The 16,659-nt window shown below is 43.9% G+C and overlaps 1 protein-coding gene across 2 annotated transcripts in view; it reads left to right on the forward strand.

The window, feature by feature from the left end:
• Positions 1 to 16,231, forward strand: part of RGMB (repulsive guidance molecule BMP co-receptor b) — a 29,040-nt gene extending 12,809 nt beyond the window's left edge. For both annotated transcript variants that reach the window (XM_066381898.1, XM_066381897.1), the window contains one exon: positions 12,930 to 16,231. In XM_066381898.1, the coding sequence (XP_066237995.1) occupies positions 12,930 to 13,598 (669 nt within the window). In that variant the 3' untranslated portion in view covers positions 13,599 to 16,231. The remainder of the gene's footprint in view (positions 1 to 12,929) is intronic.
• The last annotated feature ends 428 nt before the right edge of the window (positions 16,232 to 16,659 follow it).

Consider the following 16,659-nt stretch of genomic DNA (forward strand, 5'->3'; position numbering starts at 1 on the left):
TGTATGAACCCCAGCTTTACTGAAACCCTAGACACACATACGTAGACCAGCTATTGGATAAGCTAGCACTGCACATTGCAGATACTGTATCACCCTGTGATAAGCATCTCTAATGACCCATGTGCTCAGAGTCAATAGCTTTAAAGACTGACCAGTGGTATTGATGAGGCTGGCCAGCTGTGGTACTGAAATTGAGCTTAAACGTTTGTTTATTTCTCTGCCTTCAGCACTGAAGTAAAGCACTACCTTGGGTGTTGGGTCATTGAGGTCCCTAAAACAATTTGTCCTGGGGACCCGGCTTCTTGAGCAGGTCACCCTCAAGTTTATCTTTGTGAGCATTACCTACCCCTAAGTGGGTACTTACCTTTCCCTCATTACAAAATACAAAACTTGAGGGGGAAAACATCTAAACCAGTGGTCCCCAACCCCCGGACCAGGGACCGGTATCGGTCCGAGGGCCATTTGGTACCGATCCACAGAGAAAGAATAAATAACTTACATTATTTTTGTTTTATTTATATTTAAGTCTGAACGATGTTTTATTTTTAAAAAATGACCAGATTCTATCTGTTACATCCATCTAAGACTCACTCTTGACGCTTGTCTCGGTCACCTGATACATTTATCCGTCCCACCCTAAAGGCCGGTCCGTGAAAATATATATTTTCTGACATTAAACCGGTCCATGGCCCAAAAAAAGGTTGGGGACCACTGATCTAAACAACAAAATGAAAGAAAAGTGAAGTCATCTGTACTCAAAGGGCCATTTATTACCTAAGTCTTTTCCTGTTCCACACACCGGCAGTGAGTTCAGGGCCGCTAGGCCTGCCGTGCTTGGACAGTGTGGCCCATCTCCCCTTCTCTGCTTCCGCTGCTGCCTCCCTGGGAGATGCAGGCTGGCTGTGCATTTGTCGTGGGGAGTGTCTGTGTGCTTTCTCAGAGCCTCCGGTTTTTGTGCCCTCTGCCAGCCTGTTAGGCTCCTTCTCTTCGGAGTAATCTGTGTGGTTAGCCACTTTGCCAGGTAGGTGTGTTCTGAGGCCAGGGCTGGCTTTTCATCTCTGCAGCCCAGGGGCTGCAGGGGTTTCTGGCACACCTACACACCCGGGCTGAGATCCACATCAGCTCTGAGCCATCTTCCCCACCTTTGGCTGTGAGAGGCGCTTCAGACCTGCAGGCTCTCGGGTAGAGAGACAGAGGACAAGCTTAGAACTGGCAGAGTTGGCTACCTGGAAAAGAAAAGCAGTTTTTGTTTGGGAAGAGGAGGTAGCTCAAACTAGGCCCCAGAGAGGACACAACTCAGTAGCTCTCGTGGGCCTCACAGATAAATAAACCAGGTCACATGTGGCAATGCTTGACCTCTGTGCCGTCTTTTCCACATTCTCTCTGCCAGCCCAGTCTCAGCTCCTGGGTACTTATTTCTGTATCTATGATCTCAGCTTAAGAGGGCTCAACAAAGATTGGTTTGTGCCATGATTACAGAAAGTGATTTTGATATAAATTATTTTATGAAAGGATTCTATACTTTGTAAATATGCTGTATTCCTAATAGCATATATTAAAATCACCTGTTTCTAAAGTTCGTTTAAAATTATTCCTTTTCCAAAAAATTTCAGGAATGCACTTATTACACGCCTAAACAATGGCAATATTTTTAAACTATTTTCTATAAGTAATTTGCATACCTTTGCTCTACTTGTCCTTGTATTTTAATGTAGTCATGTCCTTTCCCATCAGTGCAGCTTTCATATTGTATCCTTAAATCTCAGTGAGACAGAATGGCGAGTCACGGGGGTCAAGTGGGAATGACAGCAGATTCTCTGCTCCATATGAGCGAAGGTGGTTTATCGTAAGGCAGTTCATATTTGGGGAAGAGTTGTGTTCTTTTTGCTTGATCAAGCCCCTGGCTGTTGGCCAGGTGTATGGACACTCAGAGGTGCCTCATGTTCTTGCTGCTGCCATGGGCCACCAGCTCCTGGTCATCCCTTGGGCTGTAGCACTCAGCTATCCAATACATGGGGAAAAGGCTCTACCCATCAGGTATCTATATGTATTTAAAAGTTCATAATTATCCCTAATTCTTAAACTGTAGCTACTTCCTGGAAATACCTGAAAACTTCACTGGATGATGATACTGGAAATGTAGGAAGACTTAGTTCGTTTGGTTCATCAAACAGTAAACTCAAGCTGCTCCCCTGTTTGCGTGTAGGGTCCTAGAGCTTGTGTTGGGTTCTCCCTCTCTCCCTCATGCCTCTTAGCGTGTAGCTATTGTTCTACAACAGGATGTGGGCATGTAAACCTGTGTTGTGGGTCATCCTGTTGGTTACAAAATCAGAGACAGACATGCCTGCATTGCAAAGGCTTTCAACTGTCATTTTAAGCATATCTCGGGATCAAGATTTAGAAATCTGTCCTCTTGACCCCAGGCCTAGGGCATAGTTTTTGTAGCCAAGTTTTTGTAACCCATTATGTTTTTGTGTCTTTATGGAGACAATGTGTGCTACCCTGTGAACTAAGAAAGATGCTCCATCCTCCCATTGACAGGATTGTGTTTTGAATATTTGGATACTGTCCTTGCATGCAGTGTTTTAGAGGGGACACATGGCATTTTCTTGGGTAATAGAGAGCCCTTTCAGAGAGCACAACTGCTTTGCAGCTACAATGTAACCAGTCTTTAAATCTGAGATCACCCTTTTTTTGTTATGACTTATCTTTTACACAGGTACAGTAATTCTTGGCATCTCTGTAAGAGTTGCTCCTTGTCATGATCCTGCTTGTTTTGCAGAAATTACCGAAAGAAAGTTACAAGACCCATTGAGGTATATTGGGGAACAGATGGGAAAGAAGTTTGCAATTTGTAGCTCCCTGCTCAACTGTATAATCTCTCTGATAAAGTGTATGATTAATTTTGTGCTGCATTTCAACCAACAAGCATTAAAGGACCTAATGTGTGGGGGAAATGCAGAGATGAATGCAGTCTCTGCCTCACTCTAAATGCATTAACTAAAATTTGCAGCAGTCAGTGAATTGTCAGGCTTACGTGTAAAACCAGCCATTTTCAGGGTCTCTTTTTTTGAACATTAGTATCCTAAATTCATAAGCAGGTTCCAAATACTGCTACGTAGCAATTTGTTGCAGGTGTCAAAAAGGGTCAGAGAGGAGGATTGCTGGGCCCAGGGCACACTGCTCTGCCCTGGTCGCTTGTCATGGGTCACTTTTTTAACTCCTAGACTTTGACAGTCTCTCTTTCCCTCCAGCAATGTCAAAGCAACCCCTCATTTATGCCCTTGTTTCCTCACACCCCTTCAATCTAATAGGGTCTAGAACCCTGACTGTCGCTTTGGAAAGGTTGTTGATCTTTGATTTAATCCAAAAAGCTTTCTAGAATTTGACTAGCAGAGTTACCAGTTTTTAAATTTATTTTTCAGGACCCTATCTCATCTTTAAAAACTCATAAAAACATGTCTTAGATATCCTTATCCTCCCTGAATCTATTTATTGTAGAAGCTATCGAAACGTTAAAGAATAGTTTTGAGAAGAGCAAAAATCAACTATAATTTCAGGTGGTAGTGTTCTTATTTGTCCATTTCTGTTTCCTGCATAGCCCTTTGTGTACTGGATTATAAGGTTTTAGGCCCAGGAACTACTGAATTTTGTTTTATGCTGTTTGAGAAAATTGCCTAGAGGTAAAAGGATTTTCAAGAGTGTGTGGGAAAGGAAAGTAGAAAAAAGAGGAGGCATTATTAGCTGTATGGCATACACATAAGTATAAAAGATGATGAATGGACCCTGGCCGGTTGGCTCAGTGATAGAATGTCGGCCTGGCATGCGGGAGTCCTGGGTTCAATTCCTGACTAGGGCACACAGGAGAGGCACCCATCTGCTTCTCCACCCTTCCCCCTCTCCTTCCTCTCTGTCTCTCTCTTCCCCTCCCGCAGCCAAGGCTCCATTGGAGCAAAGTTGGCCCTGGCGCTGAGGATGGCTCTATTGCCTCTGCCTCAGGCGCTAGAATGGCTCTGGTAGCAGCAGAGCAACGCCCCAGATGGCCAGAGCATCGCCCCCTGGTGGGCGTGCTGGGTGGATCCCGGTCAGGCGCATGCGGGAGTCTGTCTGACTGCCTCCCCGTTTCCAACTTCAGAAAAATACAAAAAAAAAAAAGATGATGAATGGACCTACCTTGGTTATTCTTTGTGCTATATTTTCTGAACAAGGTTCACCTATATATATTGTCCACATGCATTAAAATATTCTCGATAGTGAGTCTTTTACCATCTTTCTATTCTTTGGAATGAAGAGACAAAGCAGATATTAGTAGAAACTGTCTAAAAATGCATAAAATTTGTATCTGTGTATCTTTTAAGACCTGTATTTTGAATCTTCTGGTCTGTGCCTCTCTGTCTCAAATGGGGTTTGAAAGCAGGAAAGGACCTTCAGAATCCCGTTTGTAAGTGAAATGAACTGAGTGCCTGCCCTGCCCTCGCCAGGCAGGATCCCATGCGGTGCTGTGGGCCTCTGCTGCTTTAAAACCAATCTGCACTCCTCCGTAGTTTAAACCGGAGGCACAAGGCCAAGTCTGATACACGGCTGAGAGTTAGAACTTGTTTTTCTGTCACATTTCCAAATGTCTCTTTCTGCCCTGGTAAATTTTCTTTGAGTCAACATTTTGAGAGGAAGGGGCAAGAAGGAGACATTTGATGGTTGGTGCTTTTTTTGTTGGCTTCAGTTAACGCTAACCAAACAGTTTCTGCCCGTGTGGAATGTGGCGTGTACAGAGACTTACCTACAGTGGTGAATAATGAAAAATGCTACCTTACCCATTTTTGTCTTTATTTGTTTTGTCTGCAGTAGAACTTGCTCTTCCACTGTTTTGAATTTTGTGTTCTTGTTGGTGGGGTAACTTAAGGACTTTTTAAACTACTCAACTTGTCAGTAAGTGATAACTAACAGGACTAGCAACACCCACCTGAGATACAGATTTTAACTAGACAGCTGTGCCATGAAAACGCAGTGCTGCTGGGTCTAGAAGGAACTTCGGGTGGGCTTGGTTCTGTGGAGAGAGAAGTTTTTCATGTTCTTGTCATCTGGTTATTTTAAGAATTGGAGCCAAAAGAACATCTGACTAATTCTGTTGGGGTCCTTCGGTGTTGGAACATAGTATTGTACACTGTGGATAGAATCGATATGACAGCATTTAAACAGTAACTTTTATAAACCCTGAAATGGGGGTCAGGGTTTAATCTTTCCATTTTAGGATATGTGTGAGCACATATATGCTCATGTGTTAGAGTGGGTAGCCAGTTATAAAGGAAGGGAGTTAATAGAAGCAGATATGAAGCCTAATCTCCTAGGGCTGAATAGGGCATTATGCCTGCTTCCTTAGGAAGTCACAGCATCCACAGGCTCCCCAGGCGACCGCCACAACCCTCCGCCCTCGCCTTCCTACTTATTCCCAGAAATCTCAGAGCAGTCTGGAGCAGGCAGGAAAGGCCTCCCCGGGGACCAGCCAGCCAACACCAGGACTGTTGGAGTTGTGGGGGAATTCCTCTGCTCGGCACATGCTGAGGAGAAGTCGAGATGGTGCAGGGGAAGATCCTTCTCCTTGGAAGCATACCCAGCCTGGGAAAAGGATCAGATTGGACGAGGACAGAGAACCAGAAAGGTCTAGGAGTTCGATTGATTGGGGGCACGGCCTAGCACAAGCCAGCAAAAGATTAGGAAAGAGATTGGTCAATTTGAAAGCCTGAGGTAATAAAATCAAAGCTTAACAAAGGCCTCTTGCTCAGTAACACACGTTTGTGCACTCGTGTATTATCTCTGTAGCAGCCATGTGGGCCCCACGCACTGGCTCCATGTGGGTGTCTGCGTGGGCAGCACAGCACTGGCCTGAGCACAGCTGGGCGTGGAGACGAAGCTGGCAGGCTGGGGACAGAGACTAAGCTTTGGCATGGACTGAACCAATGGCACAGAATTCCTGGGCCCTGGTCCTTCTGCTGGGCTTGATGAAGTCAAGGCTGAACTTCTTCCACAGCTGGACAAAGGGAGATGAGGGAACCTGGGGGCAGCACTTTGTTTCTATTCCAGTAAATCTGGACCACTACATCTCATCCTACCATAGGGAGTCCCCAAAATGCTTTTCTTATGACTGTGTAGAAGGACCCCATTTCAGCCAGGAACACACGCATGCGCTTACGTGGTGTTGTGTCTTCCCCTCTCCCCACCTCGGGATTGAAGACAGAAGAATATTGTTTTTGTAGTGTTCCAGTTAACTGGCTTCTTGAAATATATGGTCATGGTCTCTAACCATCTCATTCCCGAGTGTGCTTTTTTTAAAATAGCCCTGAGAACTTGAACCAGAAGTGATAGAGTGTAAGTGTATTGTGAACATCTTCAAGCCCTTTTACTTTTTTAATCACCTCCCAAAACTGATAAAATGATTAAAAAGGCTGTGACTTCCTAATCCCCATTGGTTTAGGAAACAGCTGTGCTGAACCTAGGCCTAGAGCATTCGCCCAGGGCCCAGCTGGGGCCAGGGCCTTGTGGCCCTGCCCCCACACCCCGTGAGGGGAAGATCAGACCTGCCAGAGCAGATTCCTACCCCGCTGGCCCTGGCTCTCAGCTTTCAAAATACTTTTAGCCTCTGGTCTGAAGCTGCATGGTAGCCTAGGCTTGTAATACCGTCCATACTTGCCTAACCTCACATCTAGAAACTTAGTGAATTCCTACATTTGCAGGGCCTCTTGTAATGCAACGTATGAACACAGCAAACGAGAAGTTCCCTGTGGAGTTCTCTGAGTGGCTAAGGCTTGAAGGACCAGAGGCCTTTTCCTCCTCGTGCTGGGCACAGCCTTGCTCTGGTCTGTACGGGGAAGGTAGCCAATTTCCCTGTCTCTGAGCCTATTTATACTTCCAGCCTTCCTTGTTTTAAGTGTACAGAAATTACTCTTTGGAAGTCAACATTTTTGTGCCTGTCCCTTTTATGTGTCATCCTGGGCCTACTTCCCTTTCCCTCAGGCATGCTCTTTCCAGCCTCTGAGCCGAAGGCTTCTCCCTGGACCACCCTAGCAGCCTCAGCTGTGGGTGTCCTTCCCTGTGGTTTGGTTTCTTCTTTCGCCATCTGCTGCCAAGAGCCCCTCTAGCAGCCAAGGCAGCCCTTGTTCCTGCATGCATTACCTGGGGCAACACTGAAGAATAAATACGGGGGAGCCGTGCCATTCCTCTGGATTCCTGTCAGGGTTCCTAGCACAGAGCTCTGTGCATGGAGAGAGACTGGAAGGGTAGAGAATTCATCTTGATCTCTTTTGAAGGGAGCAGATTCTTAGACTCAGTCAAGCGTCAAGCCCTAAAAGGAGTGTAGGGAAAGGTTTTTATCTGCCACCCTCTTAAACAATGTGCTGTCTTCCTGTTAGTATCTTGTCTTAGTCCAATTATTTAACAGAATATACCATTGTAGGTCTTACATTCAGTCTTCCTGTAGGTAGATATTTGATATATAGGCTGAGCAGTGATTGTAAAAGTTCATTTCAGATCATTGAGTTCACATTTTCTTAGCAAATTTTTTTCTTTAATTTAAAGGAAAATTATCAGTGATATCGATTATTAAGCAACCAAACATTTTTTATTAAATATGATACATATAAATACCCTCCTGGGTTTGTTCAAAATTATTCAAACAAAGTTATTTTAGGTATGCTCTTTATTCACCCCTGCTCCTAAAAATGGGGGAGATGGTTTTCCCATCTTTTACAAGGAAAGGACAGGCACCTCCCTCCCAGCCTGTGCGGGTGGCACAGCTCCCGCTGTGGCTCATGCTTCCCAGGTTCCCTGTCAGGTGGGGGAGGCGGTGAAACACTGGAAGGATGGGGCCTTCCAAGGCCTCTACTTCCATTTGGTGATTCCAGGTTTCCTAGGCTTTGACTCCATCAGTGAAGACTGGGCATTGAAGAGCTGAGATAGAGCATGCGTCTTTCTTGGAAGCATGTCCTCTTGTTTGCTCCCTCCAGAGGCCTGAACATAGAGGCTGTGTCTACTTAACCTGTGTACGCGGCAGAGGCTGTGAGCAGTGATCTCTTATCCTCCCTCAGAGTCACCCATGTTTTCAACTTGTACTGCACCCAGGGGATCAGCTGAAGGGCACATACTAGCTAATTATATGAAATAAAATTCATTTAGATTCCTTTAACACAGGCCAGATTTTAACTAGGTACAAATCAGAATTGTTTCCCTGTGTTCCAAGCTAATTTCCGTGACCATTTCACTTTAGTTTGCTGGCCCATTTTAATCCAAGAGAAATGAGTCCCTTGATCTGAAAGTCCAGTTCTGGTATTTGAGGATTCCGGTAAGGTCCTGCACTTCTGGTGCCAAATATCCTGATTAAACACTGATAAATGTTTCTTCCAAAATGCAATAAGCGCAGATAGTTAAGTGCACAGCCTTTGGGGAATTCTGCTGTTTGAAAACCTATGCCCAGCACTTTACAAGGCTATTGAGCTTGGGGGAAGATACATCTGTATCTTGGCAAGACAGTGCCTGGGTTTTCCTTTTTGTTGGCTACCTCACTTTCTTCTAATGTACTTTCTTCTTTTTTTCTTTTTGTTGTTTGCCCTATCCCCATGGAAAGGATATGCAGATGCTTCTAAATTTTGATATTTCACAGCAAACCTTAAATCGTATTGCCTTTCATGTGTGGAAAGGTTGATTTGTAGCATCTATCTTTCTCTTACTAATAGACCTTGTGGGTGGTAAAGATCTCAGGGAGTGAAACATTAAAAATGAATGAGGAGAACTGAAGTGGTTTGTCTGAGGTAGGGTTTGAGAGGGACTGGGTGGGGGAGGTTTAACAAAAGGCATTGATGTTTTAAATGCACAGAAATGGCATCCATCAATAATAAATGGTGTGGCGCAGAACAGACGTGCCAAACTGAGTTATTACGGCATATGGGTCTGTTCATAGAGAAAAGAAAACAGCATAGCTGGTGTTTTTAAATTATCTGTTTCAGAGCTTTGGAATACATTTTTTTTTTTTTTTTTTTTTTTTTTTTTTTGGTTTGTGTTGTTGATTTTTACAGAGACAGAGTCAGAGAGAGGGATAGTTAGGGACAGACAGATGGGAACGGAGAGAGATGAGAATCATCAATCTTTAGTTTTTTGTTGCGACACCTTAGTTGTTCATTGATTGCTTTCTCATATGTGCCTTGACCGCGGGCCTTCAGCAGACCGAGTAACCCCTTGCTCAAGCCAGCGACCTTGGGTCCAAGCTGGTGAGCCTTGCTCAAACCAGATGAGCCCGTGCTCAAGCTGGCGACCTCGGGGTCTCGAACCTGGGTCTTCCGCATCCCAGTCTGATGCTCTATCCACTGCGCCACCACCTGGTCAGGCTGGAATACAATTTTGAATACCCTCTTTTTATAATGCTCTGATAAAGTAAGAATTATTAAGAAAGAATACATTTTTTCTGAAGAGGAAGACAATCTGAGAAAGAATATCTGGCCTTTTATGACAGAGTGGGTGCTGTTTAAGAGCTTGTTTTGTAGTTATATGAGGAATGAAATTACATTACAAAACTTAAGTCATGTGAAACTGTTACCTAGAGTTTTCTGCATTTACACTGATAGTGTTTCTAGATACAGGAGACCCCTCTCATGCTGTGAGATTGATTCATCAGCCTCAGCAGTTTGATTCTTGAGCTAATTATCTACATAGGCTCTGTGAGATTTTACTCAAAAGAAATACAAGAGAACATCAGCTTCATTGCCTCATGGAGAAACTCACTCCCAGGAAATTAGACAGGCAGATAAAAATCTGTTAGTTCAACTGGAGTATTTTGTAAGTGTAGATACCAGTGCAGAGATCAAGCTTTGAGTTGTACTTGCTCTCAAGGTGTGTCCCAGGCAGCAGAGGACAGTAATGTGTGAGGGTTTGAAATGAGTCCTGGGTTGAAGTTAGTGTGCTTACTGAAAACAAGAGACTTAGTAAGAAGACATGTGGAATGCTTCCACTTTTTTTAATTGAATTTATTGGAGTGACATTGGTTAATAAAATTATAGGTTTCAGGTATGGAGAAAAGGATGCTAAGTGTAATAAACCAGTCAGAGAAAGACAAGTACCATATGATCTCACTTATAGTGGAATCTAATAATTACACTCATCTTAATACTGACCCTTGCTTGCCTCTTTGAAACTTGTGTGAAATTGAATCCTCCCAACAAAACTTAATTCTTCTTTGTTTTTCCTAAAGTGGACAGAAAGTACTTAATTCTTGAAAATAATGTCAAGTTGGTTTAGAGTTGATGTTTGTTAGACTAGAAAGACCAATTACTTAGCTGTTGTAGAAGAGTTCTTGGAATCTTTGGGTATGTTCTAGTTGAAAATGAGGATGATGATTATATGAAAAGTCTATTACTAGCTCTGACTTAGCCCTTTGTATTAACCTTTCTGCTCTCAGCTGCTGAATTTATTTGAATTAATCTTTTCACCTCCAAGGGATCCTAGCTTGCCTTAAAAAAAAAAACTTGTCAAACTGTCTTTAGAGCCACCAAATAAATCTATTTTATAGTCCCATTAGATATCTAGCTCAAAATCCCATAGTTGGATGCACAGCAAATTTCCTGAAATCATCTCTGGTACACCACCTCTGGGTTGTTAAGAAGGTGTTGAAATGTGAGAAGGCTGGTAGTGAAATTAAATTGTGGCTCAGGATAATTAGGAAGGGAGAAATCCAAGCATTTTCATAGTACATTGTCTGGCCTTTAGTTGCAGCTGCAAACAACGGATATGAATTTAACCAGTTGTTACAGTGCAGCTGGTTCAGATCTGGCTTTATAACTGGCTGAAGTAAAATGAAATGGCTGGAAAATTCCAGTCAAGTAACACCAGTGGGAACATGTGGAATTAAATAGTTGTGAGCAAATGCTGGCTGAGTGGAGGAAAAAAACTTCAGACATAAACTTGAGGGTGGTGGTGAGGACTTGTAGAGAGAGGGGTGGGGAGGGGCCGGGCCATTTTCTGGCCTTTTTAACAAGGGTCTATTGTTTTGATTAGTCCCCTTGCAGGAGGTGGTTTCCTCCATCCAGAGTAATTTGTAGAGTGTTTGGCCTGTCTACCTTCCTCCTTGACTGAAGTCACCTGATACTTTTTTTTCCCCTCCAAGAAGAAAGAAAAATAAGCTGTTACCTCAGTTACTCACAATAACACAAATCTCAAAATGTAGTCTCTTTTTTCTTCGGGACAGTTTTCCCACCTGGTGTGAGCCAGGAAGCCCTGTCTCCTCAGTCCTCTTCCTTACACCACCTGCACCAGCTGTGGAGGCCAAGGTGCTCAAAGGGTCCGGGTTTTTTTCTTGTTAATATTGTTCTAATTAAGGAAAGAAAGTGGGTTCACTAAAAGGGAGCTTCTGTATTGTTGGTTGTTTTTTCCTCCATGAATTGTCTGCTTAATTTGGAGAGTAGAGTTGACTGGTGAAAAAAAACTAAATTCTGAGAAACTGAAGGGCCATGTGCTGTTTGGGGAAAACATTTGCTGTAACTAGGTCTAGGGGATTTCTTCTTTGCCAGTGCTCGGGAGCGGTATTTGCCAAGTGATTTCCCTGTCACAGGGATTAGGCAGTCATGTGAAACATTTGATTAAAAGACTTAGAGAAATCTTTCCTGAGGCCCAGGCTTGGGAGCTGCTGCGGGGACGGCCCCTCCTCGCCTCTCTGCTCCGTCCCCTCCATGTGTATAACTAAGTTTGTGCGATTAGTCATAGGATATTTGTTTTACCGTCCAGTGAAGAAACTTTTTAGGAATCAAAGTTGTGGTAGGTACATTGTTAAACAGGCCCCTTAAAAATCTCTACATAAATAGCAAATGCTGGAGAGGCTGTGGAGAAAAAGGAACCCTCATTCACTGTTGGTGGGACTGTAAAGTAGTACAACCATTATGGAAGAAAGTATGGTGGTTCCTCAAAAAACTGAAAATAGAACTACCTTATGACCCAGCAATCCCTCTACTGGGTATATACCCCAAAACCTCAGAGACATTGATACGTAAAGACACATGTAGCCCCATGTTCATTGCAGCATTGTTCAGAGTGGCCAAGACATGGAAACAACCAAAAAGCCCTTCAATAGAAGGCTGGATAAAGAAGATGTGGCACATATATATTATGAAATACTACTCAGCCATAAGAAATGTTGACATCGAATCATTTACAACAAAATGGTGGGATCTGGATAACATTATATGGAGTGAAATTAGTAAATCAGAAAAATAAAAGAACTACATGATTCCATACATTGGTGGGACATAAAAACGAGACTAAGAAACATGGACAAGAGTGTGGTGGTTACCGGGGGTGGGAGGGGTGAGGGGGGTGTGGGAGGGAAGAAGGAGGGGGGGAGGGGGAGGGGCACAAAGAAAACTAGATAAAAGGTGATGGAGGACAATCTGACTTTGGGTGATGGGTATGCAACATAAGTGAATGACAAGATAATCTGGACATGTTTTCTTTGAATATATGTACCCTGATTTATTGATGCCACCCCATTAACATTAATAAAAATTTATAAAAAAAAATCTCTACATAACTTAGAACAGAACCATTTTCCCCCCAGCTATCTGCTTGCTGCTCATCTGTTTTTGGAAAGAGACAAGATAGAAATAATGAATAAAAATCGCCTCTATCTCAACAGCTATAGTGTTCAGTCTCAGCACAGTACAGACCAGTTTTTTCCCGATGCATGTGCCCTGGACTTGTGCTGAGGTTTCATTCTCCATCCCTAGGACCTGTTATTCCCTCCCAGCAGCACCATGCATCTGTGAGGCGGGCGCAGAGGGGCTCAGTAGGGGACTCTTTCTCCAGCCAGCCAGCTCCAGGTCTGAGGGAAGCTCTTGCTACACAGGGATGCTTCGTCCTGTTTCCCTCCTGTTAAACTTTGTACACGTTCCTTCCCACAGATCACGATCATCTTCAAAGCCCACCGTGAGTGTACAGATCAGAAAGTATACCAAGCTGTGACCGATGACCTGCCCGCTGCCTTTGTGGATGGCAGCACCAGCGGTGGGGACGGTGACACTAAGAGCCTGCATATTGTGGAAAGGGAGAGTGGCCACTACGTGGAGATGCACGCCCGCTACATAGGGACCACGGTGTTTGTGCGGCAGCTGGGTCGCTACCTGACCCTCGCCATCCGCATGCCCGAAGACCTGGCGATGTCCTACGAGGAAAGCCAGGACCTGCAGCTGTGCGTGAACGGCTGCCCCCTGAGCGAGCGCATCGATGATGGGCAGGACCAGGTGTCGGCCATTGTGGGGCACAGCCTGCCTCACACCTCCCTGGCGCAGGCCTGGCCTGGCTACACACTGGAGACGGCCAACGCCCAATGCCACGAGAAGATGCCAGTGAAGGACATCTATTTCCAGTCCTGTGTCTTCGACCTGCTCACCACTGGTGACGCCAACTTCACCGCAGCAGCCCACAGTGCCTTGGAGGACGTGGCGGCGCTGCACCCGCGGAAGGAGCGCTGGCACATCTTCCCCAGCAGTGGGCACGACACTCCCCAGGGCGGCGGCCGATTGTCTCTCAGTGTGGAGCTCATGTGCTTGATCCTTATTGTGTTTTTGTAGGGGTTGTCTTTTATTTTTTTTGTCTATAACAAAATTTTAAAATATATATTGTCATAATATATTGAGTAAAAGAGTATATATGTATATACCATGTATATGACAGGATGTTTGTCCTGAGACACCCACCAGATGTACATATTGTGTTTGACTGTTTTCACGTATGTTGGATGTAGTGTTCTTTGATTGTATCGATTTTATTTTGCAGTTTTGTGAAATGTTTTATAATGTCCCTACCTGGGGACCTGTTAGAAAGCACTTTATTTTTTATATATTAAATATTTATGTGTGTACCTGGTTAGTATGTATAGTACATATACACAGACACCATACACGGTGACCCTTTGCATATGACCAGTGACGCTGTTTGTAGCTGTTCTCGGCTGGTCCCCCCTGCCCGGTCCCATGGCTGATTTCCATGCTGTGCAGCTTGCACTTGCCTCCTGGTGGAGCCTTCTCAGACTTTGAGCTTCTCACTTCTTCCGTCCTCACTTGATTAGGAAGGACAGTTAACTCCTCCTTCCAGGTGCTTTTGGCTCTGTCAAACACTGCCATCTAGGAAGCCTTCACCCTCTTTAAGAGCTGTCACTTTTCCATAGGGTAGGGAGAATATGACAACACTTATTAAACTAGGATTGTTATAGCTGGACACTGTCGGTATGTTAAGTTCAACTACATGTTTTAATAGCTCAGAAGGGGCTAACGATGGCAATTTCATAGATGAATACCAGGCATGTTGCTAGACTCCTGTAGCTTGGTCTTATTCTTATCCCATGTCCCTGTGTAAACTAGTTTTTTTCTCCCTTTTAGCTCTATTTGGTATTGAACAAACACAAAAAACATGCATTTAGTGATGAAGCCTTGCTGACTTGTGCAAGCCCCTTTTCTTAGCCTTCCCTCCTTGGCTCGGGGCCCAGAAACACACTGCTCCCTGTCCCCACCCGCAGGGAGCCTTCCTCACCTCGCCTGATGAGCCCAGGCACTGGGGATTGTCAGAGTCTTGACTGAGGCCTAGATCTCATCACACACAGTTTTCCCCTTGTCCTCCGTACCAGGATCTCACTGCAGCCTTTGCCATGTCTTTATGTGTGATGGGACAGACTAGGGTGTCGGTGACTAAAGCTTCCTCGGCTGACTCTGGGTGCGGCTAATTCTGGGTGCTACACGTTCTCATTAAGCAGCGTTGCTCCCCAGGTGGTCTCCTTTTAATCTGATATTCTCCCTTTTAACCTCTGTAGATAAATATTATTTAGTCAGTTGCTCATGTAACCTGGTAAAATCCCTATAGAGAAAATCATCTTACCTCTTCAGTTCCATGGTCAGCACTCCCCTGCAAAAGGAAAAAAACACCACCACCAACAGGCAAGCAGGGTAACTGAGAAAGGAAACTTACAAAGGTAATACTGTTATGCCAAAAACTTAATTGTTTGGTTTCAAGAAAACATGATAGGATTTGTGCTTTACCTTAAGTTTACATTGATGGAAGCAAAAGTTAATGCACTTTAAGTACCATGGTAATTTTGGTCAAGATTGTGCTAGGTTTCAGTTGGTCAAGTAACTTTGTCCTTTATGTCAGTGATTAGAGCACTGCCAGAGGCCCCTACCGACGGGGAAGACGATGTCATTCTGTGAGGTTCTTTTTCTTAGGGAACTGATCTGTCATCCAGTCACAGGAGGGAACGGTGGGTTCATCCAGGGGTGGCAAGCCTCCTCTCAACCTTCTGGCATATGAGAGAAGAATCTGGCCAGTCTGGGAAATAATGAAGACATCCTGCTACTTAATATTCAACACTGGGGAGTTGAAACTAAACCCGTCATTCTCTATAAAAACTGGACCAGGTGCCCACCTACCATCAGCTCTAAACTGTGGCTGCTTTTGTTCACCTATGAAACTGTGCCAGTTTCGGAAGCTATAACTAGCTAATGATTTTGTTTTGGTACTGAGTAAGGGAGAGAAGATAGGGTACTCCTAACCACTGTGTTTATGTGAATAGTGTAAAAGTGAAGTAAAAATGAGTAGAAACTTACATAGTGTCTGGGTTTGGAGTGTATATGATTGTCCTTTCTAGGGAAAGCAACCACCTCTAACAGTTGGAAAGAGAAAATTGGGTCATTTTGCCATATCATTTTACTGATCCTACATCACTAAGATCAGAACCAGTGTATTTAGGTATTCTCCCTTAATAACCAGTGTCCCTGTACAACATTTGAAATGATTGCAGATAACTTGCAGATATGCAGGTATTTCTCTAGGGAGGGGCCAGCTTTATTTTCTCCTGTTTCTTTTCTAGGATTTGTAGAGAAAATGCTACTTGCACATGTTGGTTCTTGAAATCCTCCTTAACCGGAAGAGTTTTGGGTCATCAACACGTGAATAGGCCGTAGCTGTTCAAAGGTCTCCTGGGGAGCTTAAACCAGAAAACACTGGTTTCACTGGTGATCCACATGGCTGTCTTTAAAAGACTCAAAACATTTTTTGTCCCCTTTTTATGCTTGGAAACCCCACAGTGTGTCAAGTCTTTAGATGTGGTTCATAGGTATATGAATAAGTATCTGTGTAAAACAGTGAGTGTGCAGTGTGTAAATACTTTAAATTATTATGCTAGAAAAATAAAGTTACATACCATGCTGTGGAATGTTTGGTCTGTGATTATAGTGACACCTGCTGGAAGAGCTGAGAAACAGGAGGCAAAGAAAGGAAGAGTGCAAAATTCTTTATGGTTACTGACAATAGGTTGTACCACCTGTCCACAAACTCATTTTCAGAACTATATCACTACGGTAGCCTTTTTCCTTTTTTAATTTTAAGAAATTTCAAATAAGTATCTGTGAGACGTCTACTGGTGTTATCCCAAAAGTCTGTCTTGACTAATACTGTAGTTTTGGTCCCTTGCAGACATGGGACCTGCACTTTAGTTCTATAAAGGTACTGTGGACTGCAACACCTTACTCCTAATGGGAAGATGTTTTCCCTCGTGGGAAAACAAAGCAAGATTTTCTAGCTTTGTTAATCACAAGATTAACAAGTTTAAAAAACATGCCAAAGGGTAGAAAAGCTTGGAAA

Source organism: Saccopteryx leptura, chromosome 4 (assembly GCF_036850995.1).
Source record: "Saccopteryx leptura isolate mSacLep1 chromosome 4, mSacLep1_pri_phased_curated, whole genome shotgun sequence".
Classification (NCBI taxonomy): Eukaryota; Metazoa; Chordata; class Mammalia; order Chiroptera; family Emballonuridae; genus Saccopteryx; species Saccopteryx leptura.